Source organism: Embiotoca jacksoni, unplaced genomic scaffold (assembly GCF_022577435.1).
Source record: "Embiotoca jacksoni isolate LCO1_2020_lvr unplaced genomic scaffold, fEmbJac1.0.p SCAF_14, whole genome shotgun sequence".
Lineage (NCBI taxonomy): Eukaryota > Metazoa > Chordata > Actinopteri > Embiotocidae > Embiotoca > Embiotoca jacksoni.
This window is the reverse complement of record NW_027185274.1, coordinates 292,361-319,605: the sequence shown is the minus strand read 5'-3', so window position 1 is coordinate 319,605 and position 27,245 is coordinate 292,361. Positions and strand designations below refer to the sequence as shown.

General features: G+C 40.0%; 1 protein-coding gene across 4 annotated transcripts in view; it reads left to right on the top strand.

The window, feature by feature from the left end:
- Positions 1-27,245, top strand: part of sorl1 (sortilin-related receptor, L(DLR class) A repeats containing) — a 98,613-nt gene that overhangs the window by 45,449 nt on the left and 25,919 nt on the right. For all 4 annotated transcript variants that reach the window (XM_069147345.1, XM_069147342.1, XM_069147344.1 and 1 more), the window contains exons 7-17: positions 6,860-6,961; positions 9,135-9,304; positions 12,294-12,486; positions 14,348-14,465; positions 18,631-18,704; positions 21,232-21,320; positions 22,003-22,181; positions 24,357-24,543; positions 25,652-25,780; positions 26,319-26,404; positions 27,004-27,176. In XM_069147345.1, coding sequence (XP_069003446.1) covers positions 6,860-6,961; positions 9,135-9,304; positions 12,294-12,486; positions 14,348-14,465; positions 18,631-18,704; positions 21,232-21,320; positions 22,003-22,181; positions 24,357-24,543; positions 25,652-25,780; positions 26,319-26,404; positions 27,004-27,176 — 1,500 coding nt within the window. The remainder of the gene's footprint in view (positions 1-6,859; positions 6,962-9,134; positions 9,305-12,293; positions 12,487-14,347; positions 14,466-18,630; positions 18,705-21,231; positions 21,321-22,002; positions 22,182-24,356; positions 24,544-25,651; positions 25,781-26,318; positions 26,405-27,003; positions 27,177-27,245) is intronic.

Sequence of the window (27,245 nt, the reverse complement as noted above, 5' to 3'; positions counted from 1 at the left end):
GTGCATGTGTTTTAAGTAGGGCAAGTAGTGCAAGTAGTAACGTTATTATCGTAAAAGCTCGTTAATTTGTTTTGTTATTTGCTACCTTGACATAATATGTGCTTAAATGCAGGGAACGGGATTCACATAGATTTGTCTTTAATGTTTATTTGGTTGAGAAGCACTGACTTTTTGTGCCCCCCACCCCCCTCTTATTTCACCCAACCGTTGCACCTATGGTTGAATAGAAATCAGAGTGCAGAGATGAAGTGTGCTGCTTCCACATTTCTAGTTTCTCAAGCATTAGGTGATATCGGAATGACTTCACTTTGATGTGTTACTTTGAAACTGTGGCAGACTTTCTAAAACTCATCAGCCTGTCTAGAATCTAAATGTAGTTTTATGGACAGAAATTGAGAGTTTGGGCTCAAACGTGAAATGCAGGCTGAAAGCAGAGACACTTATACACAGTGGTAGTCAGACAGAATAAAGGAGAAAAAAACTGCTGTGGAAAAAAAAAGCACAACCATTCTTTCTTGAATTTATAACCATTCACTTAGACTTCAGGAGGGACAAAACACCAACACAACTCCTGCTCACAGCAGACTGGTCTGCTTTTTTGATGCAATGCACGCAGGGGACCATTTCCATGCATTTGCACAAAAAGGACAGAAACACAAATGTAAAACCAGCGACTTAAGCACCTAAGATTCATTTGAAATAAAAAGATGTTGCAGAAATAAAAGAAAAGACATGTTGGCTTGCAGTTGTACTACGAACCCATCTGAATAACAGCAGTTACTAAGGTGCACTGGGCCAGTGGATCATGAATATGTAACAGATGATCCCTGAGATACAGGCTGGAAAAGAGCAGAAAGACAACATCAAGACCAAAAGTGTGAAGCGCATAAAGGTCTGATATGGATTCAACTGAACAGCAGCTGGGTGAAACAAGCAGAAGGCACTTTGCCTCTGAGGCTTGGCTTGTAACATTTTCAGCTTGTTTCCGTGTCAGTGCAGGTACTTTTCATTATAATAAAATGTCAGCCTAAAACAGAAGAGGCAAAAGTGAGCATGTGCTGTTCCCTCTGAGCCAGTCATTAACAGATGTCACCTTGTGGCTGTCTGCTGTGTAGGAGTAGAGCGCTCACGAAGGAAATGCAAGAGAAATTAAACATGCACTTGAGTGTTAGTGTAGAGAGGTACAAAAAGATCCTGAAAAAAGGTGTATGATTCAGGATCAAATGCCAAATACTGCAGCATGGATGAGAAATTGGCCTTATGTTTGTGTAACTGGCACCTTAACAATGTTTGTACCAGTGTAGGCTTTACAATGGATAGTCTCTTGAGAAATGTTACGACATGCGAGGTCACATGATGGATGGAGAGAGCCGAAGGTGACACTAGACCACTTTGCGGTAACTTTGTCAACTTGTTTACTTGTAACAAGGTTATCTGTGCAGAAGCATGCAACAGACACTGTCTTTGAAAGATGAGTGCCATATTACATTTATTCATTATTTAACCCCTGTTTACATTTGACAAGGCACTGCCTAATCACCTTGAAATTCAGCAATTACACAATATTGATATTTATGATAATGATCATAAAGACAAAGAAACAAAAAATAATTGTGCCCTTCAAAATGTAACATTCTACCCCTCATGAATATTCATGCAAACATGACCTCTAGTTAATTCATTTTTTTAGGATTCCTGACAGTCTAGCTTGCATTTCAGTTCTGGATGCAGTTCAATAATGTGTCCATTGTAAAGTTTTTTTTAAATTTAATTTTTTTTTTTTTAATATATAAATATTTAAAAAAATCTGAAGCCACTGTGGGTTGTAAAATAATACTGCAGTCATTTTTTATCAGCCAGTGGTGGTTAGTCACAGTTGGTTATACACATGAAAAGTCAGGGAAGTAGAATTAAAAAGGAGTTTCTAGAATTACAAAAGTGCTGAGTGCTTTAGAATTAACTTTCAATGCTAGTTACTTTCTTACCTCTGCACACTTTGCCCGCATTGCTGCATAGAGGAGCTGTAATTGAGGGGTTCTTGGTTTCTTTTGGTTACAAAAATTGTTGGATGCTGCTCCCTCTATTCCAATATAGGAAATAGGTTTAAGACACTTTTTGATGACAGGTCGAACACTTCATAGCTGGATGAAGAATGACTGCATACCATTGGTCGAAAGACAAAACCAAGCTTCTTTGTGTTTTGTGGAGGAAGTGGAAAGGACCCAGACCTGTTCCCTGTAGAACTGCTGTAACCACACTGAGTGCAGCAAAAAACATCTTCACACATGTGGCATAAAGATTCGATGCCTTTAATTTAATCAATTTACAACATTTCCTGTGTGGATGAGCTCTTACTGTGAAAAAATAGGTATATAAGAAAAAAACCTTTACAGGAAACTTACATGTCATACATAGATCTTTGAAATATTCACTTGCAACTCCGCTTTTGAGAGTTTGTGGGTGGTGGGTGTTATAAAGTGGAAAAGTTCTCTGTGGTAACAGTGCTCAGTGGAACTGAAGCACTTTGTTTAATTCATAGAAGATGCAACTTTGTAACAGACGCATGAAGGTGTTAAATCAGTTACACACATTGTATGTAGACTTCTGTATTCGATTCCAAACTACTTACATTGTTTCTGTTTGCCACCCGGACTGAGTTGATCTCAAAGCCCAAGAAGCGCTTCTCATTTCAGGGATTTGAGAGTTTAGAGGGGATCAGTTTGAGGGAACATGAGCACAGTGTGGAATGTGGAGATGACTTACAGTTGCCACTGGAGTGTAATCAGTGGTTTGGGTGGAAAAATATATCATCGCTTTGCCACTTACATGTGAAATACATAGTAGACATTCTCCTGTCCAATTTTCCTTCTTTAACTCACAAAGTAAACTGACCTGAAAACCTTGATTAAAGTACAGAGGGTGAAGGAGAACTAAACTCTGTTCCAAACCCACAATTGAAACAAAAAAATGTGAGTTGTATGCATTGGAATATTTTTGTATGATTCACCACTGGGGTAGTTGGGCGCAGATTGAAAAATGACTTTTTCTTCATCTCAAATAAAAAGAGATACACACAGAATCTCCTCATATTTCAGTTTATTGTTTTCCATATGGATCCTCGTAGTCAGTCTTCCTGGCCTTTTATCATTCTTTGTGTTTTCTGTGTCTGCTTTACCTCCATTTGTCTCAGCGTTTTGTCACTGTTTTGCTTTCACATAACACCACAGTCTATGTGGATAGCAGGTCAGATTAATCGATAGATTGAATAGAAAAGGCCGACATGCTCTGCTGGAGACGACGCACATTCACACACAAATCTGAAAATTACTGAAAAAGTATCAACAGCTCGACCACACAAGTGTCCACCATTAGAATACACTTTGATGCTGAAAGTCTTCCACAGTGAAAAAGTATCTGAGATATAGGAGAGTCTCTCAGTTAATCTGACTCAAGTATCATATCAATCCGCCTGTTTGATTAGCTCAGCACAAAGACTTGGAGGCAGAGTCAACAGCTAGCTTGGCCTCTAAAGCTGGCTAATAAATAAAGTGTGTGATGGTGTCCTTTGTTTTACCTTTAAACAGAGACAGGGTAATAGTTTTCCCCTGCTGCCAGGTTTTATGCTCAGCTAAGCTAACCATTTCCTGGTTCCAGCTCAGTGTTCAACTGACAGATAATATGATATTAACCCTTTTGTCTAACTGTAACCCAAAATCGATGATTTAAGATTTAAACAGGATGTTAAGTTGTAGTTATTTATTATTTTGGTGACTTGGTGAAATGTAAAAAACAAAACCTGATTAGATCCAATAAAGTATTTAAAATGATTTGGATTCATGGATAGATTCAGTGCTGGTTTGATGAAATTGTATCAAACCCCCAGGAGCCACTGAACTGACACTGAATGGCTAATATAGGATTATTAATAGATGTCTAGTTTTGGCCCATTACATCCCTCTAACCAGTATATTAAGATAATTCCGACAGCCTAGACCAAAAGATTATTAGATCTGCAGCTCTACTCTCTAAATTCCAGTTCCACTCAGTTTATTGCTTTCTAAAGTCGGCCTCCAGTTCGCTCCTCTATCCCCATCTTTCTCTGTTCCAACTCCCTGATGGCCTTTCCCCTCCTCTCTTTTTTGCTCTTCCTCTCTCTTCCTTATTTTTCCTGTCTTTAAAAAAAAAAAAAAAAAAAAAAATCTCTCTCTCTCTAGAGGGTGTTGCTGTCAAAGCCTCATACAGGGTGGTCCAAACTCACCAAAAGTAAAATAACAAAGCTGCTCGGCTCTCCGCACGCTTGAACTGAGCCCAATCACCAAATACATTTACAGCCGGTAGAGCAGGGGGGTGAGAGGGAAATGGAAAGGGGAGAGAGTACGTAAACTGTGAAGACAATATAATTAGGAGTGCAGAGTGGGGCCTTTAATAAGCACAGAGGGCTGTTTATTTGCAGACAGGAAGGCAATTTGCTGTGATCATAGATTAGAAGAAGAAGTGGAGATAAAATAGCATTTAGTAGGGAAGAGAAACAAACAGGGTCTTTCATCATCTGGGATAAAAAGGTCCAGGCAAGTGGATTTTTACAGCTAGACATATAGAAATAAGAAGGTTCAGAGCAGCACATTCAGCTTTGAATTGGAAGTGGGCCAAAAAGAAAAATCACTGAAGGCTCGTGGGCCACAAACAATACTTTTTCAATTAATGGCTACAAATACAGTAACTGTTGTAATGTTAATAGACCGCAATCCATTTATTTCATAATGCACACTGTGGTTTATTAGTTGTTTGCGGCTTGAAAAATACAATATAAATGAATACCTGTGAGTCAATTTCTTTCTGGAAATTCACAATAAACTTTAAGTGTTCTTAGTTTTGAGAGACATTTTAAAGCTGTTTTTTTTTTTTTTTTTTTTTTAGCTTAGCTAATGTGAGCTCTGTGTAGCTCTGAGTGCAACATAAGTCTTGACTGAGTCGATCAGTTTTAATCCTATTGCAGTCAGTCACAGCACATGCTGTCGCTAACATGGGGCTCCCCGATCATCCCCATCCCTTAGCTATCCTACTGCCAAGGTTACTGGAAGCCATTTTATTGAGTTCATGTCTGGGTAACACAACTCGGCCTCCGTATTATTATATTACTATCCTCATCAGTATAAGCTCAGCTCTGAGTTATATACCTGAGTTTTTATATCATATCACACATGCCAGGCTAATTTGCGGGCACCCTCTTACAAAATTCAAAAGTGCCTTAGCTGGCCCGTGGGCCACTGGTTGAATTGGCCTGGTTTAGGGGGTAAAATTCCACTTTGGCAAATACTCAGAAATAACAAAAAGAATTTCAAAAAATGTGAGTCTTCATTATACAGAAATCATCATCTGTTATGTCAGTGAACCGTACTTAACTTCATTTGTTCATTTAGTGAGTCAAATTAAATCATTAATTGTGCTCTTTTTATCAGTTTGTAGTGTGTCTTGACTCATATTCCTCTGTTCATATTGAATATGATCGATGTCTAGTGGTTTTTGAGATCCTACATAGTATGTAAGTAAAATTGGTTTAAATTGTAGCTGGAATCAAATAGGTTTTTATTTCAGATTTTAATTTACAAGGCATTACACTGCCAAAAACTGTTTCTCAGAATAAATTAGCGTATCATTTTAATAATTTATTAATAATACATAAATAATGCAAACATATTGCACGTGAAAAACTACAGATTGCTAATTTAGTCAATGAACTGTTTATTCATTGGCTGATTCACTTATTTTCTCCCTCCAGAAGCTGAGCTGTGGATGATGAGGATTATTGTCATTATATGTGTATACACGTTTTGGGTTTTTTGCATCTTTTAAAGTCAAAATTTTTTCTTCATTGTTTGTCCTTCACAAACAGCAGAATCAATAACAAAGTAGTAATTAAAAAAAATAATCTGGGCAACGTCATATTTATCCTGTGTATGTGTGTGCCTGCGTGCGTGTGTGCGCACTATATGCATCATGTTGTCACTTCTGCCCATTTGTGGAGTATATCCTCAGGACTCCGTTCACAGGATGTCTCTGTTCTCCTGCACTCCCTCTCTGTCTGTCTCACACACACACACACACACACACACACACACACACACACACACACACACACACACACACACACACACACACACACACACACACACACACACACACAGAAATGAGATATGCTCAAGTTCTCCAGTCTGTCTGGTCTGAATGCTTGTAATTCATAAAAGATTAGATCTGTGCTACGTCTAGCAGCCAGCCTGCTAATGTATTTGTAATGACAATGAAGACGTGCCCTTGGAGTTCCTCCCTCTGTCTCTCCCTCACACACACACACACACACACACACACACACACACACACACACACAGACACAGACAGATTTTTGTCCCCCACTGAGATCTTTTTAAATCTGGTCGCTTCATTTTTTTCTGACTCAGCTGTCGAGCTCGGTACCGCTGAGATAATAAGACAGAAAACCATCATGAGGACAGTCCAGATAAGCAAAGTCTTCCCTGCTTATCCTCAACCTCACTGCTCGTGTCCGGCCCAGCGTCCAGCTGGACTTCACATCTAAGAGCTCTGCCCTGTGTTAAAAAAAAACAAAAACAAAAACAACGACAACCCAGGACTTCTACGGAGTTGTGAGAAAACATCCCAAAAAAAGACATCAGAACTTTGTACATTTGTTCGTCAAGATCTGTGCTAACTTCTTCGGTGTCACATGAAGCCTGGAAGGCGCTTCCAAGCTGGGGTCTACTGAGAAACAAAATCCAAACTGTATGTCTCTGAATGAAGAGCCGTTGAATGAGCTGTGCTGACTCTGTGTCATCTGTGTCTCCAGAAACAGTTTGGCAGCCATGAACCTTCCTCTGTTCAGCTCTGGGTCTCCTACAACCGCCAGCCAATGAAAGCAGCCCAGTTTATGACCCGACATCCAATCACAGTGAGTGTTTTTCACATATGCTGCAGTTATGCATTCCATAAATTGATGAACTGATAAGTATAAATTGGCGTCAAATGTTTCTTCAGAGTCCTAATCTTCATAACAATATGTACCCAGTTCAGACTGTTTTATTTCAACAAGCTGCTGTGTTAAATAACTTTTAACCTTCCTGAACTTTTTTTCAGCAATTGATAAAATTGTTGAAGCAATTTGTTACATACATACAAAGAATTTCCACATAGTTAGGAATCTCCAGGTTGTAAAAACAGTTTAGTTCCCTCAAAAAAGTCAAAGTAGAAGGTATTAAAAGTTATATATTTCTTTTACGAAGGTCTTAAATCTGTTGCCACAGGCAGTAATGGTAGCTGTAAGGTGTTTTCAAGTGGGATTACAGGTTGTTGAACGATTTTATCTGTAAACTGAAAATGGGATTATTGTAGGCAGCAGCAAACACTGTCACTACTGCTGGCTACAGTTGGAAGGAAACTCAACTCATAATGAGCAATTTTAGCACAAACTGAATTAAAATCATTGTTTTTTAAATTCTAACCTTTTTTTAGCTGTTGTTTTTTTTTTATCACAAGACTTCTTATGGATGGACGGACGGACTGTCTGTCAGTCAGTCTGTCATGGATGGATGGATGGATGGATGGATGGATATATCTTTATCTATAGATCGACAGACAGACAGACAGACCGACCGACCGAGCCGACCGACTGACCGACCAACCGACCGACCGACAGACAGATAGATAGATAGATAGACAGACAGACAGACAGACAGACAGACAGACCTGAGAGAGAGAGAGAGAGAGAGAGAGAGATACTGATTTACTGACTTACTCACTTACTTAGAAACATCAGGTATCCAGTAGCTCTCATATAAATCTAGGTTTAAAAGATGGTAATGTTGAATAAGGCATTACTGTTATATCAGTCATTCTTTGACCTGAGAAGGTATGAAATTGCATTCTCTGTGGTATTACATTTTTTATTAGTCTTCCATTTTATGTGTCAGACACTGCAGACACCATGCACCTGCTGTCAGCAGAACAGCGGTCTCAGATCTGTCCGTATCTACACATGCATTCAGGCACAGAATTGAGTGTAGTTCACCACTGTTTCAGACAGCGCTCAGAGCCCAACACACAAACGCTGCTGTTAAATTCATAAAGCAGAATAAAATAGATTTGAAGAGTCTGATTACAGAGTCTGATTACACCTGGAGTTGCAGAGAAATGTGGAAAGCCTTTACAAATAGTGACAGTGATTCAAAATGAAGCACATGTGATCCATCAGATATCCATATGAGGCACGACTAAAACACCTCAGGCTGTGTGCGCAAAGCATCATAAAGGTTTTGAAAGCAACCGTCCTGGGATTGGAAAAAAATCCTCAAAATAAAGGGCACCTAAAGAGTGAAACCAATTCCTGAGTTGTGCTTTGACCTACTCTCCATCTGTTACAGCTGCAGGTACAATAGAAACAATAAATAAACCTTGAAACCTTCAGAAGAACTGAGATTTGAACATAATCAAGGATCTTCTCTGAGCGTACACCATGACCCTCCTCTGTTAGTGGATCTAGTCCGGGTGTCATCGCGTTCCATTCACTCACAAAGGCCATGAGGTTTGGTCAAAAGGAGCAGAATAAGCTGGTTAACAAGCCTTAAGATCAGAACATTGGACCACAAATAGGTTGCCTTCATTCTTTGCTGAAATTTCAATTTTTTTTTTAATGTTATTATTTTGGCATATACCCGTCACCCTTAGAATGTCTTCGAGTTTATGATTTGATTATGGTCTCCACATTTTCATCAGGTTTATGACCCTGTAAAGATGTCGCGACGGCACTCACTCAAGTTGAGTCACAGTCGTGTCATCGCATCCCCAGCCCCGCTTCTCTCCTCTGAGCTCCTGTCCTCTGGATTAGTCCAAAAAAATCAAGTTGTTGTTTTCATGTGAACATTTGTAGATGCCATTTCTAAAAATTTATGACACCACAGACATCTTTATTTCAGTGGAAGAACCGCCTACACTACCCTACACGGTGTACTAGTGCTAGTTTGCTCTGTGGTAATCAGTCCGTTCACAGTGTGTCCATTCGTATATCACATCTGATCAGAAGTGAGCTGCAGATGACTTCCTGTCTCACCTCCTTCTTCCCCCAACAGGAGTACTACATAGCAGATGCATCTGAGGACCAAGTGTTTGTCTGTGTGAACCACCTGAACAACGTCACACATCTCTACATCTCAGACACACAGGGCCTCTCCTTCTCCCTGTCGCTGGAGAATGTGCTATATTACAGTCCTGAGGGCTCTGGCAGCAACACACTCATCAGGTACCACACACACACACACACACACACACACACACACACACACACACACACATTAGTGTGTGTGTGTTACATTTACTGTATCCAAACCTGTCGGGCTGGTTGCAGACAAAAGCTTTGTGAGAACTTCTCGTGAGTAAAGTGCCAATATCACAAAAACACATAACCTACTTTGGATACAAAATATTTGCTGGGACATGAAATCAGGAAGTATTCAGATCCCTTCACTTCTTGCACACTTTGTGTTGTATTTCTCATTTTAATGGATGGAATCCAAAGTAAAAACTTGCCTTTAGAAGTGTTTGCAATTTTATCAAAAAACTAAAACAGTCCACTTGGGGAAAATTTCATAGACTGCACATAGTTTAGAAAAACACACACCTGTGGATGTAAGGTCCAATGTTTCACACTGCTTGTCAGAACAGAAACAACGCATGAAGTCAAAGGAATTCTCTCAAGACCTACATTTTAAGGGGATGCAAACATTTCTAAAGCTTTGATTGTTCCCAGGAGCAGCTGCAATATTTATAAGGTGGGAGGTTTGGAAGCACCAGTGCTCTTCCAAGAAAAAAGAGCTTTGGTTGAGGAGAAGACAAGGAGTCAAACGGCATCTAAAGGACTGCAAGCTGGTATGACAAGACAAACAACTGAAATCTGAGCACTGTATCTGTTGACCTCCAGGCAGTGCTCATCATCTGCCAAAACCATCCCTACAGTGAAGCATGGTGGTAGTAGCATCATACTATGGGGCAGTTCTCTGTAGGATGGTACAGGAAGAGTTTTCAGAACTGAGGGATTGATGAAAACAGCCAAATACAAAACATTCTGACAGCTTGAGAGGATTTTTCAGGAGGAGTAAAGGATAAACTGCCCACATCCAGGTGTGCAGAGCCTGAAGACTGGAAGCTGTAACTGCTGCAAAATGGGTCTCCACAAAGCAGAAGCAGCCACAGTGTTGGCTCAGGTGTGATCATGCCGATGATGTTTTTCTATGTTTATCGCACACGTTTTGTTAATGAAAGTCGCCGCAGATCTCGGTGCTTTCTGTTTAGTGGTTCTCGTGCAGCTTTTTGTAAACATTGTGTGTTGATTACATACAGTGGTGTGAAAAAGTGTTTGCCCCCTTCCTGATTTCTTATTTTTTTGCATGTTTGTCACACTTAAATGTTTCAGATCATCAAACTAATTTAAATATTAGTCAAAGATAACACAAGTAAACACAAAATGCAGTTTTTAAATGAAGGTTTTTATTATTAAGGGAGAAAAAAAAATCCAAACCCACATGGCCCTGTGTGAAAAGGTGTTCCTCCTAAACCTAATAACTGGTTGGGCCACCTTTAGCAGCAACAACTGCAATCAAGCGTTTGTAATAACTTGCAAGGAGTCTTTTACAGCGCTGTGGAGGAATTTTGGCCCACTCATCTTTGCAGAGTTGTTGTAATTCAGCCACATTGGAGGGTTTTTGAGCACGAACCGCCTTTTTAAGATCATGCCACAGCATCTCAATAGGATTCAGGTCAGGACTTTAACTAGGCCACTCCAAAGTCTTCATTTTGTTTCTCTTCAGCCATTCAGAGGTGGACTTGCTGGTGTGTTTTGGATCATTGTCCTGCTGCAGAACCCAAGTTGGCTTCAGTTTGAGGTCACGAACAGATGGCCAGACATTCTCCTTCAGGATTTTTTGGTAAACAGTAGAATTCATGGTTCCATTTATCACAGCAAGTCTTCCAGGTCCTGAAGCAGCAAAACAGCCCCAGACCATCACACTACCACCACCATATTTTGCTGTTGGTATGATGTTCTTTTTCTGAAATGCGGTGTTACTTTTACACCAGATGTAATGGGACACACACCTTCCAAAAAGTTCAACTTTTGTCTCGTCAGTCCACAGAGTATTTTCCCAAAAGTCTTGGGGATCATCAAGATGTTTTCTGGCAAAAATGAGACGAGCCTTAATGTCCTTTTTGCTCAGCAGTGGTTTTGGTCTTGGAACTCTGCCATGCAGGCCATTTTTGCCCGGTCTCTTTCTTCTGGTGGAGTCATGAACACTGACCTTAACTGAGGCAAGTGAGGCCTGCAGTTCTTTGGATGTTGTTGTGGGGTCTTTTGTGACCTCTCGGATGAGTCGTCGCTGCGCTCTTGGGGTAATTTTGGTCGGTTGGCCACTCCTGGGAAGGTTCACCACTGTTCCATGTTTTCTCCATTTGTGGATAATGGCTCTCACTGTAGTTCGCTGGAGTCCCAAAGCTTTAGAAATGGCTTTAGAACCTTTTCCAGACTGATAGATCTCAATTACTTTCTTTCTCATTTGTTCCTGAATTTGTTTGGATCTCGGCATGATGTCTATCTTTTGAGGATCTTTTGGTCTACTTCACTTTGTCAGGCAGGTCCTATTTAAGTGATTTCTTGATTGAGAACAGGTGTGGCAGTAATCAGGCCTGGGTGTGGCTAGAGAAATTGAACTCAGGTGTGATAAACCAGTTCAGTTATGTTTTAACAGGAGGGGGCAAATACTTTTTCACACAGGGCCATGTGGGTTTGGATTTTTTTTCTCCCTTAATAATAAAAACCTTCATTTAAAAACTGCATTTTGTGTTTACCTGTGTTATCTCTGACTAACATTTAAATTTGTTTGATGATCTGAAACATTTAAGTGTGACAGACATGCAAAAAAATTGGAAATCAGGAAGGGGGCAAACACCTTTTCACACCACTGTACATGCAGTTTGCTTGCTTCACCTCATTTCTGGGTAACGGAGTTCAAGTTTCCTGTTTATTTCTCTGGTGTTTGTAAAGTTGCTTCACGCAGCTGTACATTTTATGCTGATGCATTTAGTTTTTTGTTTCTGTGTTTTTGAGTCAAGTGAACTTCAACATGTGCAAAAAAATTACAGCGATTTCGATCAGGGCTGGAATGCTCAGAGGAGATTGCTCCTGGATTCGTACACAGACAGAAACAATGTTGAAGTGTGTTCCCCCCTCTGTGTTTCAGGTACTTTGCCAATGAGCCGTTTGCAGACCTGCACCGTGTGGAGGGGCTGCGAGGCATCTTCATCGCCACGCTTATCAACGGCTCGGTCAGCGAGGACAACATGCGATCCGTCATCACTTTTGACAAGGGCGGGACGTGGGAGCTGCTTCAGCCACCTGCTGCTGACAGCCTGGGAGGAACCGTGGAGTGCCAGGTACACCTAGTGGCCCGTGACTTCTAAGCCTGATTTATTGTTGCCAGCCTTTTGTTTCCTGCTGATCAAGTTTGTTTTCGGATCAGCATGTGAGGTTATTGTCTGCACAGTATGCTGCATGTTTCCACCCAATGAGAACATGAACTCCGCTTCAAAGCAGTGTGGATTTGTGGTCAAGAAGAATGTGGGTGGGTTTTGCAGGTGACTGTGGTTGGATGAGATCTCTGTTTTCATCATTAGTCTTTAAACCAACTAGTAGGTTGACAGAAAATCCAGCTGCAATCATGTTGGTAATAAATTAATCATAAATCATTTCCATTTATTACCTAATTTATGTTGTAAGAATGGCAAACAATTTGTGGTCCAGGCTGCTTAAATATTCACATATTTCACATACTGACTCAATTTCAAGTTGGTCCGACAAAATCTCTAGGAGGAGTTCGACAAAGTACAACGTGTGCGAATCGCCAAAAATGGCGACTAAATTCAAAATAGCAGACTTCCTGTTGAATTGAGGTAATGGTGTAATGTAACTTTTTTGTACATCTAGGCGTCATACACATGTCCACCGAATTTCATGCATGTAGGTAAATGTAGCCTCTCTTTAGGGGGCGCTAGCGAGCCATTTGGCCACACCCACTCGCGACTCCACTAAAATAAGAAATATGTGTTCCAACTTTGATGAGTTTTTTAATATGATAAATCCTCCAAAAAGGCAATTCATTTGTAAGAACAACGACCGAAAATACAAAATAATTCCTTAGATAACGATAGGGATTTCGCACCATCGGTGCTCGGGCCCTAAATATGAATAAAACCTCAACGTACTACACCATACTAGAGGGGGATGACCCAGGCTGCCTAAAATCTTCATACATTTCTAATGTTTCCCAAACATATTGGCAAATCATGATTTCAAACTTTTCTCTCTAGTTGTAGTCCTTACTCTACCTGTGTACTAATTGATGTAAAGTACATATGTGCAAGAGGTATATGACGGTTGGTCAAACATTTTCCAAGTCTGTTCCTGTTGCACATGGAGAAGGAGGAAGCAACAATGTTAGTTAGTGTGAGTAAATGTTCCAAGTATGTCTCTTGATCAACATCAGTACTTGTGTTTTATGCTTTTTGTGACCACCGGAACGTACACTCTTGCAATATCACAATGGGCACAAAAGTAAGAGAGCACACAACATATTTTTTGTCAAATTTTTGGGTGGTGGGGGGGGGGGCAACGATTGTGTTGTTGTGGGCAGGAAATTCACACTGTCATGTTGTAGAAGCAAAGTGACATCACACGCTGTTATCTCAGATGCTTTAGAACGTCACAGTAGAACTCGGTGTTGACTGTCTGACCCTGGGGGATGAATTAACGGTGCACCTCGCAAATATCATATTAAACCCACTTGGTTGTATTCCTGACCTGATGCACCTTCTTTAGTCTTGGATAGTGACATTCTGCCCCTCCTGAAATGTATATCCCACTGTAAACACCTCGCTTGTTTCATTGCTTCATTGCCGTAGACTTTCTGAAGCATTTCAAGAGTCTCTGTTGCAGATTTCTCTAGTTTGACACAAAATTGGATGTGTGCTCTCTGCTCATCGTCCATGGTTGAAATCACAAATGCACATGTACTCGTGCTTACAAAAACGTGTGTAACTCAGGTGCTGATGTTGATTAAGTGTTGTAACTTGGAATACTTACTCACGAAAGCTATAAGTTCACCCCCGCTCCGTGCAGATCACTGTCCTGCACAACAGAAACAGTCTCTGATGGGAGGTAAAGTAGTTCGACGTGTCATGAAATCAACATGCAAACATTATGTGACTCTCCTCTTCCTCTTCTTCCTCTCTCCTTCAGCTCAGTAAAGGTTGCTCTCTTCACCTGGCCCAACGCTGGAGCCAGCTGTTCAACATCCAGCTGAGGAGGATGCCCATTTTATCCAAGGACTCTGCACCCGGACTCATCATGGCCACAGGTGAGACGACGAGAAGCAGCAACACATATTCAGAAAGTTTTTCAAGGATCTAAATATTCAGAAAAATCCAGCTAACAGTGATGTGCTGGAGCCAAGGATCGATGTGTAGAGACAGCAAATGTTTACCTCATTAAAACTTCCAGCTCAGGGGATATGTGCAGATTTTAAAGGCTCAATCGGGAGTTTTTGAACCTCATAAATTGCTTGAGATATAGACGGATAAAGAGACCTTGGGTGCCATCTGTCGGTGGGTGCCTTGTCTTATTTTTCAGCAGCTTCTTCTCATTCTGATACCACAGATGGATTTGTTTTTTAATACAGGAAACAAGCAGTGTAAACCTACAAGTATCCCTCTGTGGTGTTTGAGCTGCCTTCCTGTTTCTCTTGCTAACATTGCACTTCCTGTAATGCTCCAAACACTAAACATATGGTGCCCCCTGTCGAAAGAAACTTCCTTAGTGTGGCAGTGTTCAGAGGTTTGTTGTGCTTCTCGGAAACCACAACTGAAAGTCAAAATATGTTGCTGTCAGATGAATTCATGTCTATCCTCATGAACTGGAAATCAAGGAACCCCATACACATTACACACTGGAAAAACCTTCTAGTAGATTACTTCTCTATGGAAAATTTACCATCCTCCATAAAAAATTGTGTTTCTTTGTGTTACTCCCTTAGTGGATTGTCTTTTTAAAAAAAAAAAAAAAAAAGATGAATTCATGAGAAGGAAATGTAGTGAGTTTCCCTGCTCTACTGCTGAAGCAGACTTTCTGCCTGCTGTTGGAATCCTCTTTGCCTCGTCACAGCTGGGAGATAGCATCGATTTGTTGATGCTCGACAGTGTTTGAGAGTCTTCTTCCCTTCCACCCAGCCAGTCTCTCCAATTCAATTCTTATTAGATAACGGGCATGGAAAGAGAGCAAAAAAGAGAGAGAGGAGGAAGGAGGGTGAGGAGGGCGGATTGGCAAACGCCGCCGCCGTTTGCTTCGTTATCGCACTCAAACAGATGGGCTAATTACTGCTGCAGCACCCAGTGGGGAACTCGACGGGTCAAACACACTCGTGAATACAGGCATGCATGAATGCCATGCACACACTGCATAGATACTGTATGTTTGCATTCACAACGACCCTGATAATACATTCCTCTACAAATTTCATTAGCTTATTATGAAAGAGTTGTTAACAATTATAGTATCCGTATATATTAGATGCTTATGATATTACAATGTATCCTGCAGTTCATAGGTTTTGTTAGTCCCTCCGGGAAATGTTGGTATTACAATAAATAATGCAAATTCAACCTCCTTCCGCAATGTTTTCAGGAATTTTGCAAAATTCTCGTGATTCCTCCACAATGAAGGTCCTCAACAGAAGCTCTGCTGAAGGCATTATAGTGTAAATTCAGCCTTTCTAAACATAACAACTTCTCATTTATTAGTCAGCAATGCTCTTCAACCTCTTTTCTCATCATCAAAACAAACCACATGCCGGCTGACTGAAAAAACAGCAGAACAGAAAATGACAGGGTTTCAGGGATATGTGGTTGTCATGAGAATACGGCTAAATCAAAAAAAGATAAGAAGTGATATATTTCCTGAATTATCTGTGATGTGCAGTATGTTTATTATCATAGGAAGTGATTACATATGACTTTTTTTTTTATTACGTTGTGGTTACAATAATATCAGTTCTTCCTCAACTTGCAATATTTGCCAATTCCATCAATTTTAACCGTGTCAGCAATTTCTTTTTGCACTCAAAAACTTGTGTATCTCAGGTCAAACGATGAAACTTGGAATACTCATTCACAAAGGTTATAGATTCCCTGTGATCCATGCACGCCACGGTGCTGCTTATTGTTCATGTGCAACAGGAGCAGTCTTTGAACAATTTGATTGACCTTGTATAAAAATAGACAAAATATCAGACAAAACAGAAGAAGACAAATACAGCAAAAGCATTATCGCAGTGATTTCTCCAACATTGATTCTAATTAGATACTTCTGCATACTGTAGGTGTCCAAGAATATGACAAAGTGATTTATTTCTCCTTCTTTTGTCATTACAATACCACCATGGTCTTCTAATTTTCAAAGATAATGCTCCTCCGTTTATCCAGAACAAAAATCCTGGACTCTTCCACAAATTTAAAGATATTGAATTTTGACAGAACATAGAGCTATCAGCAGTTGCAGTCCAAAAATGTCAGATCTTTAAATAGTGATTCCAATGGAACTCTATGAAACACACACTCACAGTGATGGCATGCTTGTGCTTGCCAGTTTCATATCTGCACAATGGCGGGCTTTATTTTTATTGTCTCAGATCTCTGGCTTCTTGTGTGAAGATATTTAATGAGAGTCATTAGCCCATTTTACACAGAGATGGAGCGTAATTCATTTTCGAGGCATTGTTACGGCCATCAACAGAGACACAATAACCATGTTACCTTCATTTTAATCTTCCCTGCTTCAAGTCCTTCACCCTGAAATGATATTTGATAAACAGGTTGATGTCCGTAGATGTTAGCAGGTGACGATGCTGCTATTAATCACTCAGTTCACAGATTCCATTCAGTTCTTGATGAATGGATGGAAGGATACATAAAGGGATGTGTGTGGGAGGTGATGGAGCAGAGGGATAAAATATTGTTCTCCAGTAGATACAGCCTTACCTGTTGTGCAACTGTACGAGCACCGTTCCCTGAAAGTTGCATGACAAGCACCTTCAGCCTTTAATCTTAGTCTTCACAGCCAAATTTGCAGCTCTCCAAGGGTATGTTGACCTCATGATAGGGTTAGACAGTAAGTCAGGTGATCCTTAAAATTATTACAATTCATCTTCTTGGGACCATGAATATCTGTAATTAATTTCATAGATATCGATCCAGTTATTACCATTATTACCGTCTCAACCTGGAACATAAATGTCCTGTGACACTGGATTAAAACTCTGGAGATCATTGAAGTCATTAGGACTCATCATCTAGGAACCATGACTGTATGTGCAAAGTTTTATTTCAATCCTGTGACTAGAGGTGAGGATATTTCTCTGGATGTTTGGTAGCAGTGGAGGTTCGATGATCACCAAAGCGATGAGGAATTTTCCTTCACAGTGAAGTTCACTAATTCAGTGCACTGACATCAGCATGGGCAGTAAACAGTATAATTTCCTGCCTCTATCACACATCTTTGTCAAAAGTGTGAGAAGTGTTTGATAAGCACATTTCAGGGAATTGCGTTGATACATACAGATATAATGGATATCAGCCAATATATCAATAACAAAATAAATGTACTCCCTAAAATCGGGATCAGCCTCAAAAACCCAGTATCCATTACACAGTGTAATCCTGTAATGCTCTACACAGTACATCCTGTGTATACTGGTATAATGCTAGAAGTTGGTGGTCGTTAAGATTTCCTCTTTCTAAAAGAAGGTCACACTTGTTTCTTAGCCAGTGAAATATTTCATCCTCCTCTGGGTGGATTTGTTTGCAACAGGCCTTTATGATCCTTGATGAGTTTATGAGTTATAATCCTGATAACTAGGGGAGATTTTATATAATTGCCAATCTCAATGTTACAGTTGCTTCAGCAATTGATCTTTTTCCAGCCTCACACACAAAAAGTAAAAATGATGTAATACACCAAGAACACATCTCGTAGCCCCTTTCATGCTTTTAGCACTCCCCTCTTGCAAAGAATAACAACTTGTTTTTACTGTAAGACATCCCTCTGACTTTTACATTTACTTCAGCATGTCTGCTAACAACTTAAAATACTTTACACTTTATAGACAATGAACATTCGATCCTTGGATCTAAGTTTACATTCCCTTTCTGTATAATTTTTTTCATTGTGTTTTTGTGCGTCGCCTGAGCAGATCCTTCCTGTTGATCTGCCTTATTAAATAACAACATACTGTCAGAGGAAAGTATTTGTCAGCACATACAAAGGCCACATGCATTAAGAGATACAGAATTCTCTGGCTTGAGTTCTTGGGTTGCAGATTTTCCATATATGAAAGCAAAAACAGTGGTCACATGAAATCTGTAATATTCAGGGGGAAAACCCCTGGTGTGTGTGTGTGTGTGTGTGTGTGTGTGTGTGTGTGTGTGTGTGTGTGTGTGGGTGTAAAATGCCTTTTTGTCTTCTGATTGCAGGATCTGTAGGCAGGAACTTGGCCAACAAACCCAATGTGTATGTCTCCAGCAGCGCTGGAGCCCGGTGGAAAGAGGTCAGTACAAAATCCAACACAGATGATGAAAAGAACAAAACCACAGGCAGCTCATCTATCATGAAAAATAATTACATATTGTAATGGAGTCAGGTGCCGTGCCTGTAAATGTATTCAAGCTTTATAGACCTTATCAGTAGATAGAAAAAAAAAAAAAAAAACACTGCAATATTAATTTAATTCATCTAGTTAGAAATATAGACTACGTTTACTTCATATAAAGGAAAAACTGCCTCTAAGATAATAAGTTATGACTGATCACCTTGATGTTTCAGCCAATGATGCTTTTAGTTTAGTTTTTTTAAGCTGCAGTCATAGTTTGTTTTTGACCACATAGTAGAACAAGCTGAAAGCACAATTTTGGAATACTTTTAGTACCTTTAGTTTTTATGACAAATGTGTTCGCAAACAGTTGCGTCTTTACACATACAGCAGACACAGAGCAACAACAGCATTCATTTGGAGTGGAATGTTTGCTATTAACTCCTGAGACAAATATGTGTTGCTTAGCAGCTACATGCTCCAGTATGGTCATGACAGCTATTCGCAAACTTAGTGTGTCTACTGTATGGTGCTCGGCAGGTCATGTACCAACCTGCAACCAGCGGTGATGTCATCCATTATTTTGTGACCATATTTGGACAAGCTGGGGGGAGAGGGGGGCAGCTGTAACTTGATTGCACCAGCCTGTCAATCAAACAGACGCCCCCCCCCCCCCCCCCCCCCCCAAAACATTACTTTTTAGAGCTTATTTTATAATAAATGACGGGATTATTTTCAGATGGACAGCCTGAAAGCTATAATAAGGAGCGACTTTAGAAAAATGTAGTTAACTCGTGGAAATATTTATTGGCTTGATTCCACTGGTGCCAGCTACATTGCGTTTGGTTTCCGACAGGGCCACCAGTGCTAATGGCAGCCATTTTAGACAATACATGTGATTCTGCCAGATGCACGGGAGTACATTTATGTAGTGTTCAAGAAGCGTCTCTTTGCTCCACCTAACTTAAAATATGCATCAAGTCTATTTTATGTCAAGCTGCACAGAGCAGTTCAGACGGGCAGGAAGTCGGACACAGGAACAAAATAGAGCATCCGGTCAACTTTTGCAATAAAACACCTTGTGCAGACTCGTGGCAGTATATCACATCCCTACATCAACCTCTGCCCCCTTGTCGTTCAAGCAGGAGTAGAAATGCTTTCTCCTCCTCTAAACAGGCACTCAATGTAAAGTATAGATACAAAATAAATGTGAACATGAATGGATTTGTAGCAATTACTGTCATTAGTCATCCTCTTTAGCTTCAGTGATGTGTGGATGGAGTTTAGTTATGAGTGGAATTTAAATCAAACTATTTAGATGTGATTGGATTGCTCAGAAGGGGGCGTGGCTTAGTAAATACTACTACCTGCAAAGCTCGCTCGAGAGTTGGGTCCCAAGACATGCGATACGTCACTTCTTTTACTATTTTCCTTTAGCTGTCTTTGTTTTGAAAACGGTCATGTTTCTCTGCTCGAGACTTAAAGGTAGTTAAATGTTTTTATTCATGTAAACAAAATAGCTAAATATTGTTTGTTGTGTTCTGTGTAAGGGAAAAAAATATGAACTTATCTAAAAAGTACAACCTGGTACTATGCAAGCTCAATTCAGAAAGTATTTAAATAATATAAGTTTTATTTTTTATTATTATTTTCTCTTACAAATTTGCAAAATAAATTCTAAAAGCATGTTTACTCTTTATTATTATAGATTGTTGATTGTAAAAAAAAAATAAGAAAAAAATATATTTTATCCATTTAAACTGTTTACAACAATTGTACAATGCAACAAAATATTCAAACATCAAAGGCGGATCAGATTGTTTAGCTGACTCATGTTTCATGTAAGTTGGATCCTACCGAGTTGTTTCCACACCTTGCTATGTCAAAGTGTTCAGATGCTAAAGGTAGCTAAAAACATCATAAATGAGCGAAGATGAAGTTTTATCTGCCCAGTAATACTTGAACATTTCACTCTTTGTGTGCCGTCCTTCGATTTTTATTTCAATCAGTGCACTTTTTCAATAGAGGATACACAGATTCAACGTTCCTCTGAGCAAGACAGAGTTAAAATCCCCAAGAGAATACCAGCTATTTGACTTGCCATTAGCTCCCCACCAGGTCACGGTCAAAGCTGAATTTACTCTAGGGGAATTTTACTGGTCAAATTAACAACATCAAATCTCCTTTGACTGGCTGTAACTGCCCCCAAGTGCATGATGGCTATTTAAAGATATTTTGTTTTTTTACAGGAAAAGGAAAAAGAGACATTTTACACATACAACATAAAAATACTATGAAAAAAAACTACTTTTCCTTTCATTATGATATTCAGTGTTAAGGGTGAATCATCACATGAGTTGGATCCCATTAAGGAAATAAAAATGCCATTTTATCAGGTCATTAACATCTATAGATTTGCTGTTCCAAATGTTTAATGCTTCTTACGTACACTGTGCTCTGTTAACTCACTGACTCTGTCACCCAGGCACTGGCAGGCCCTCATTTCTACACATGGGGTGACCATGGTGGAATCCTGATGGCAATTGCACAAGGAGGCGCCACCAAACAGCTCAAGTAAGTCCAAATGGCCTGTATAAACACTTTGATTTGAGTTAGAAGTATCAAACCCAGAGAATCTCACATGGCTGAAAGGTTTCTATCTAAAAATCCCCTCACAAATATATGAAATCTGGGGAGTGAAGCACATAAACGGCACCCACCCTATGCATGCGCTCATTAGTCAGTGGGAGCAAATTGTGCAAATGTGGAGCAGCTTGTTGGAGTCAAGCAGCAAATTCCCTTTTCTTTACTGAACAGAGACGTAATAGATCATATGTGCCAATAGCAACATTGCAGGCAGCTCTTGTGTATGTGATACTTTTTATTACTGTGAAAACAGCTGATCTAGTTTACATGCAGGGATGATTCACTTCCCTTACTCTGGTTACTCAGTAACCTGGATTTGCCTTCACATATATTTAAATGTCATTATAACTGGGTTAAGCCACCCAATTAAAATACCTGCAATACTCCTATTTTACCCCCACATTCAGTTGGTGTTTTGTTCAGACGATATCTTCCCTTTCTTGCTGTTGCTCTGTCAGAAAATGAGTGGATCGGCGCTAGGCTGCAGATGAAAGAACAAAAGAACACATGTTCAATGCGGGATGCCTACAATACATTTGAAAGAGCAACACAAAAAAAATCCTTGTCACATCCAAAATAATAGATTGAATATCGGCCATGTCCCTGTCAGGTTCAGCACCAACGAGGGTGAGACGTGGACCGACTTTAAGTTCTCGGACAAGGAGGTGTACATTTACCAGCTGCTGACTGAGCCCGGGGAGAAGAGCACCATCTTCACCATCTTTGGCTCCTACGCTGAGCAGAGGCACAGCTGGCTCATCCTCCAGGTCAACACCTCCGACGTTCTGGGTAGGTTGGTCAGTGAGAGGTACGAGTGGAAGGCGTTGATGTTAGAACTCTTAAATTCTCACCAGCAACAGCTCCCAACAGGCATTCAGCTGTAGTTATCAACAGAAGCTTTAATTTCACTGCTACATTCTTGTTAGTCCCGCCAGGACAGTTTTTTGTGATTGTTGCGACTTTTCCAAAAAGTTGCAAGGAAATTTACAGCGTTTTGTGAAATTTGTTGAAATTAATTTGATTTTTTTGTTTGATTTTTGCTGTGGTCTGAAAAAGTGTTTGCCTCCTTTGTGATTTCCAATTTTTTTGCATGTCTGTCACACTTAAATGTTTCAGATCATCAAACAAATTTAAATGTTAGTCAGATAACACAAGTAAACACAAAATGCAGTTTTTAAATGAAGGTTTTTATTATTAAGGGAGAAAAAAAATCCAAACCCACATGGCCCTGTGTGAAAAAGTGTTTGCCCCCTCCTGTTAAAACATAACTTAACTGTGGTTTATCACACCTGAGTTCAATTTCTCTAGCCACACCCAGGCCTGATTACTGCCACACCTGTTCTCAATCAAGAAATCACTTCAATAGGACCTGCCTGACAAAGTGAAGTAGACCAAAAGATCATCAAAAGATAGACATCATGCCGAGATCCAAACAAATTCAGGAACAAATGAGAAAGAAAGTAATTGAGATCTATCAGTCTGGAAAAGGTTCTAAAGCCATTTCTAAAGCTTTGGGACTCCAGCGAACCACAGTGAGAGCCATTATCCACAAATGGAGAAAACATGGAACAGTGGTGAACCTTCCCAGGAGTGGCCGGCTGACCAAAATTACCCCAAGAGCGCAGCGACGACTCATCCGAGAGGTCACAAAAGACCCCACAACAACATCCAAAGAACTGCAGGCCTCACTTGCCTCAGTTAAGGTCAGTGTTCATGACTCCACCATAAGAAAGAGACCGGGCAAAAATGGCCTGCATGGCAGAGTTCCAAGACCAAAACCACCGCTGAGCAAAAAGAACATTAAGGCTCGTCTCATTTTTGCCAGAAAACATCTTGATGATCCCCAAGACTTTTGGGAAAATACTCTGTGGACTGACGAGACAAAAGTTGAACTTTTTGGAAGGTGTGTGTCCCATTACATCTGGCGTAAAAGTAACACCGCATTTCAGAAAAAGAACATCATACCGCTGTAAAAGACTCATTGCAAGTTATCGCAAATGCTTGATTGCAGTTGTTGCTGCTAAGGGTGGCCCAACCAGTTATTAGGTTTAGGGGGCAAACACTTTTTCACACAGGGCCATGTGGGTTTGGATTTTGTTTCTCCCTTAATAATAAAAACCTTCATTTAAAAACTGCATTTTGCGTTTACTTGTGTTATCTTTGACTAATATTTAAATTTGTTTGATGATTTGAAACATTTAAGTGTGACAAACATGCAAAACATAAGAAATCAGGAAGGGGGGCAAACACTTTTTCACACCACTGTACCTAATAAAGAGTGAGTCAGTTGTAATCACAACCTAATTATAATAAGTATACTGCAGGACCCAGAAATAGCTGGAAATATTTTATTTTATTTTATGAACTCAAATGACACAAAACATAGTCTTTGACTGCAATATAGAATAAATAGGCCAAGTGCTATAAATGCTTTTTAAAGGTCCCAGGTTTTTTGCTTTTCTTGTTTTTGATAATCCATCGGAAGATATTTTTTTGGTTGCACCTCATTAGTTTTACTAAATTCTGGAGTTCTTAACAAGAACAGGCTGTTTTGTGTCTGTGTCTTTAAGGTGCATTGCTATCAAAACCCTCTTCTCTGATTTACTGAGTCACAGGTTTTCTCTTGTCTTGTAGCTTGCCATTTCATGATGCGTTGACCGCTCAGCGTTACATTGATTATTGTGATTGAAACAGAGAAATTTCCTGGAGGAACTGGTTACTGTTAGTATTAGGTTGTTAGTTAATAGCTAAAAAGAAAATAACAACATGTGGCTTGTTTCATTGCATGATAATTCTTTTACATATGACTTATATTTTGTTGGCTGGAAAAAGTAATGTTAGCATAATTCTACTCTGTAGTAGATGCTGTGTAAAATGCTAACATACTTGTTTCAGCGCTTGAAAAGTCACCATCACTTCTGTGTCAAACATCAACACTTGTTCTTTCTTTAAATTGTTTTCCAGGTGTACCTTGTTCTGAGGCTGACTACAAGCGCTGGTCTCCGTCAGACGAGCACGGCAACGAGTGTCTGTTGGGCCGAGAGATCACGTTTAAGAGACGAGCTCCCCACGCTACATGTTTTAATGGAGAGGACTTTGACCGGCCAGTAACCATCTCTAATTGCTCCTGCACACGCCAGGACTATGAATGGTGAGGGAACCACTCATGCACAAAACGTTTTTTATCGGATACGGACTGTGAGTACAGACAATCCAAGTTGGACTGCATGGATTTCATATAGCCACACAAAGATGTGACTAGGAAGGGGTTAATATCGTGAAAATGGGTCATATTACAGTCATATTACAGGGTATCTAAAGGCCTTTAAAGGTAATAAAAAAGTCCCCCAGAAAAAGGCTTCCACAGTCCACAGTTTTACTTCTTGTTGCTGTAAGTGAATTAAGAAAAATAACTCTTGTTAACATAAAATTATTTTATGGACCTTCATTAATAGATCATTTCTCAACAATCAATAAATGATATTGCCAGGAATTGCAATATATAGCTGGGCAGTAGACCAAATAGTGATATTAGATGTCAGTGAATGAATTCACTGAAATGACACCTGCTGGTTTGCATTAACATCTTTTGTTTGATATGATTGTTGTGGTTAAAGAGGGATTACATTTTATTCTGTGTAGTATTGAAAACGTGATAACTAAGAAACCCTGTAATAAAAAAAAGGTTGATATCTAAATGTAGAAACACCTCCCTCATGTACAACATGTACTCAGGATGTTGTGTTGTTTTGCTGTGTCATTACAGAGTTCAGACGTGTTCTCATTCCTTTGATAATCCTTGAAATGCCTCTCGAATTTGATTGTCCACCTGTGACAAATACATTTTGATTGGATGATTTATTTTTGAATTCAAAACAAATCGTAACCCAAAAATTAAATCATTGTGTGAATTGTGTGCACCTACAAACAGTAGAGCCACTTCATCTTCACTTGAACACATATATGTATATATATTATATTAAAAAAAATTATATTATTGTAGAGCAGTTCTTAATTGTTAAGTAGCTCTTAAAGACAAGACAAGTTGAGTTTTTAAAAGATTTGAAAGATGTCTACTGTATATTCATTAGTGTGTGGGCAGAACTTGTTATATCCAAAGTATGTGGCACTTATTTGGCTAATGTGTGACTCAAATTTCAGTCCCCCTTAAATGTCTGGTATGTGCTGCCATTAAGTGGAGGGAAGAAACTAATTGTGTTTTCTTTCCCTCTTTATCTCCCTGCTCTGCATCCTTTCAGTGACTACGGCTTCAAGCTGAGTGAAGACTTGTCTCTGCAGGTGTGTGTGCCTGACCCTGAGTTCCTGGGTGACCTCTATGCTCCTCCAGTTCCTTGTCCCGTCGGTACCACCTACCGCCGCAGCAAAGGGTAAACTGGCAATATCTGACTTTACGGTGCAGACGATGTATAGCCTAGGATTCTTCTTCTGTGATGTGTTGGCATGATGCCAGAATCTGCAACAATACTTGATTCACATTTGCATTTTCATAAGGCAAGCTTTTTCCTTTTGAGTTGTATTTATGTGTTTTCAGTATTTAGTTTTAACGCACATATTTGGGGTGGAAAAAAATTCAGGTGATTTTTGTCATAAACTGTAGCAATGTAGATGGCAGTGTAATCTAAGTGTGAATGAAGCCTCAGCTTGAACTAAAAGGCCTTCTCTCCTATTTGAAAATGTTCTGGTTTGCTTTTAAATAAGGACACGAGGACAGAGCACATGAGGTCGGGAGGACTTAATGTCTATTCTGATGCTTTTAACTCAACATTGGCTTTTATAATTGCCTTTACTTGCCTTTACTTTCTTTGGTTTGTTACTTCTTGTTTTTTGGGTGTTTTTTTTTTTTTGTGAGAGCGCTACCATGTGTCCAGCTGAGTAAAACTCTTTGGTCTTGTGTTCCTGCTGCAGCTACAGGAAGGTACCAGGTGACAGCTGTAGTGGAGGAGACGTGGAGTCCAGACTGGATGGAGAGATGCTGCCTTGTCCGGTCGGAGGTAACCTGCATTTTAATAAATGTTTGAACAGTGTAGCTGATGTGGAAGAAGATTTTATTGTGCCAAACGTCATTCAAAATAGTTTTGCATCTCCTCTCTTAAGCTTCTCCCTGGAGCAGTACCAAGAACCGGCTCTTTTGTGTCTTTTCTTTTAAGGTGCATTGATATCACTATCCCTCTGTTCTGATTGGCTGACTCTTTTCTGAGTGACACACACAAGCCAACCACTGGTTTTCTTTGGTCTTGTAGCTTTCTAGCCCTGCAACACAGCTCAAGGTGATATGAGCTTAAGTTTGTGACATCACAAACTTACAGAAGTCCAAACAGTACTGTTTGCACAGTGTATGTAGAATGACTGTGTGGGGGTGGACTAGCCTCAAACACGTCTCAATTTGTGCGAGTTCCCTGCAAGCTGTTGAATGTGAAACATCTCCAACCAGACAGCATCTCATTAAGAAGGGACTCTCTCCTGAAGCTTGCAGGTGTTCTGTGCATCTTAACACGGACAGTTATTGTAGTGTTTCTTTCCCACCAATCAACACCCGGTGTGTCTTTTTTTTTTCCCCCCCCACTCAAACACTTGTCCTGTGTTCTTCCAGAGAGTAACGAGTTCATCCTGTACGCTGTGAGGAACTCCATCCATCGCTACGACCTGGCCACAGGCACCGACCAGGCCCTGCCTCTGGCCGGCCTCAGGGAGGCCGTGGCTCTGGACTTTGACTTTGACAGGAACTGCCTGTACTGGGCCGACATCTCGTTGGACACCATACAGGTCAGTGAGGGATTCCTCTGGGAGGCGGTCAGGCCACACATTTTCTCTGACACAATGTGTTTTTGCAGT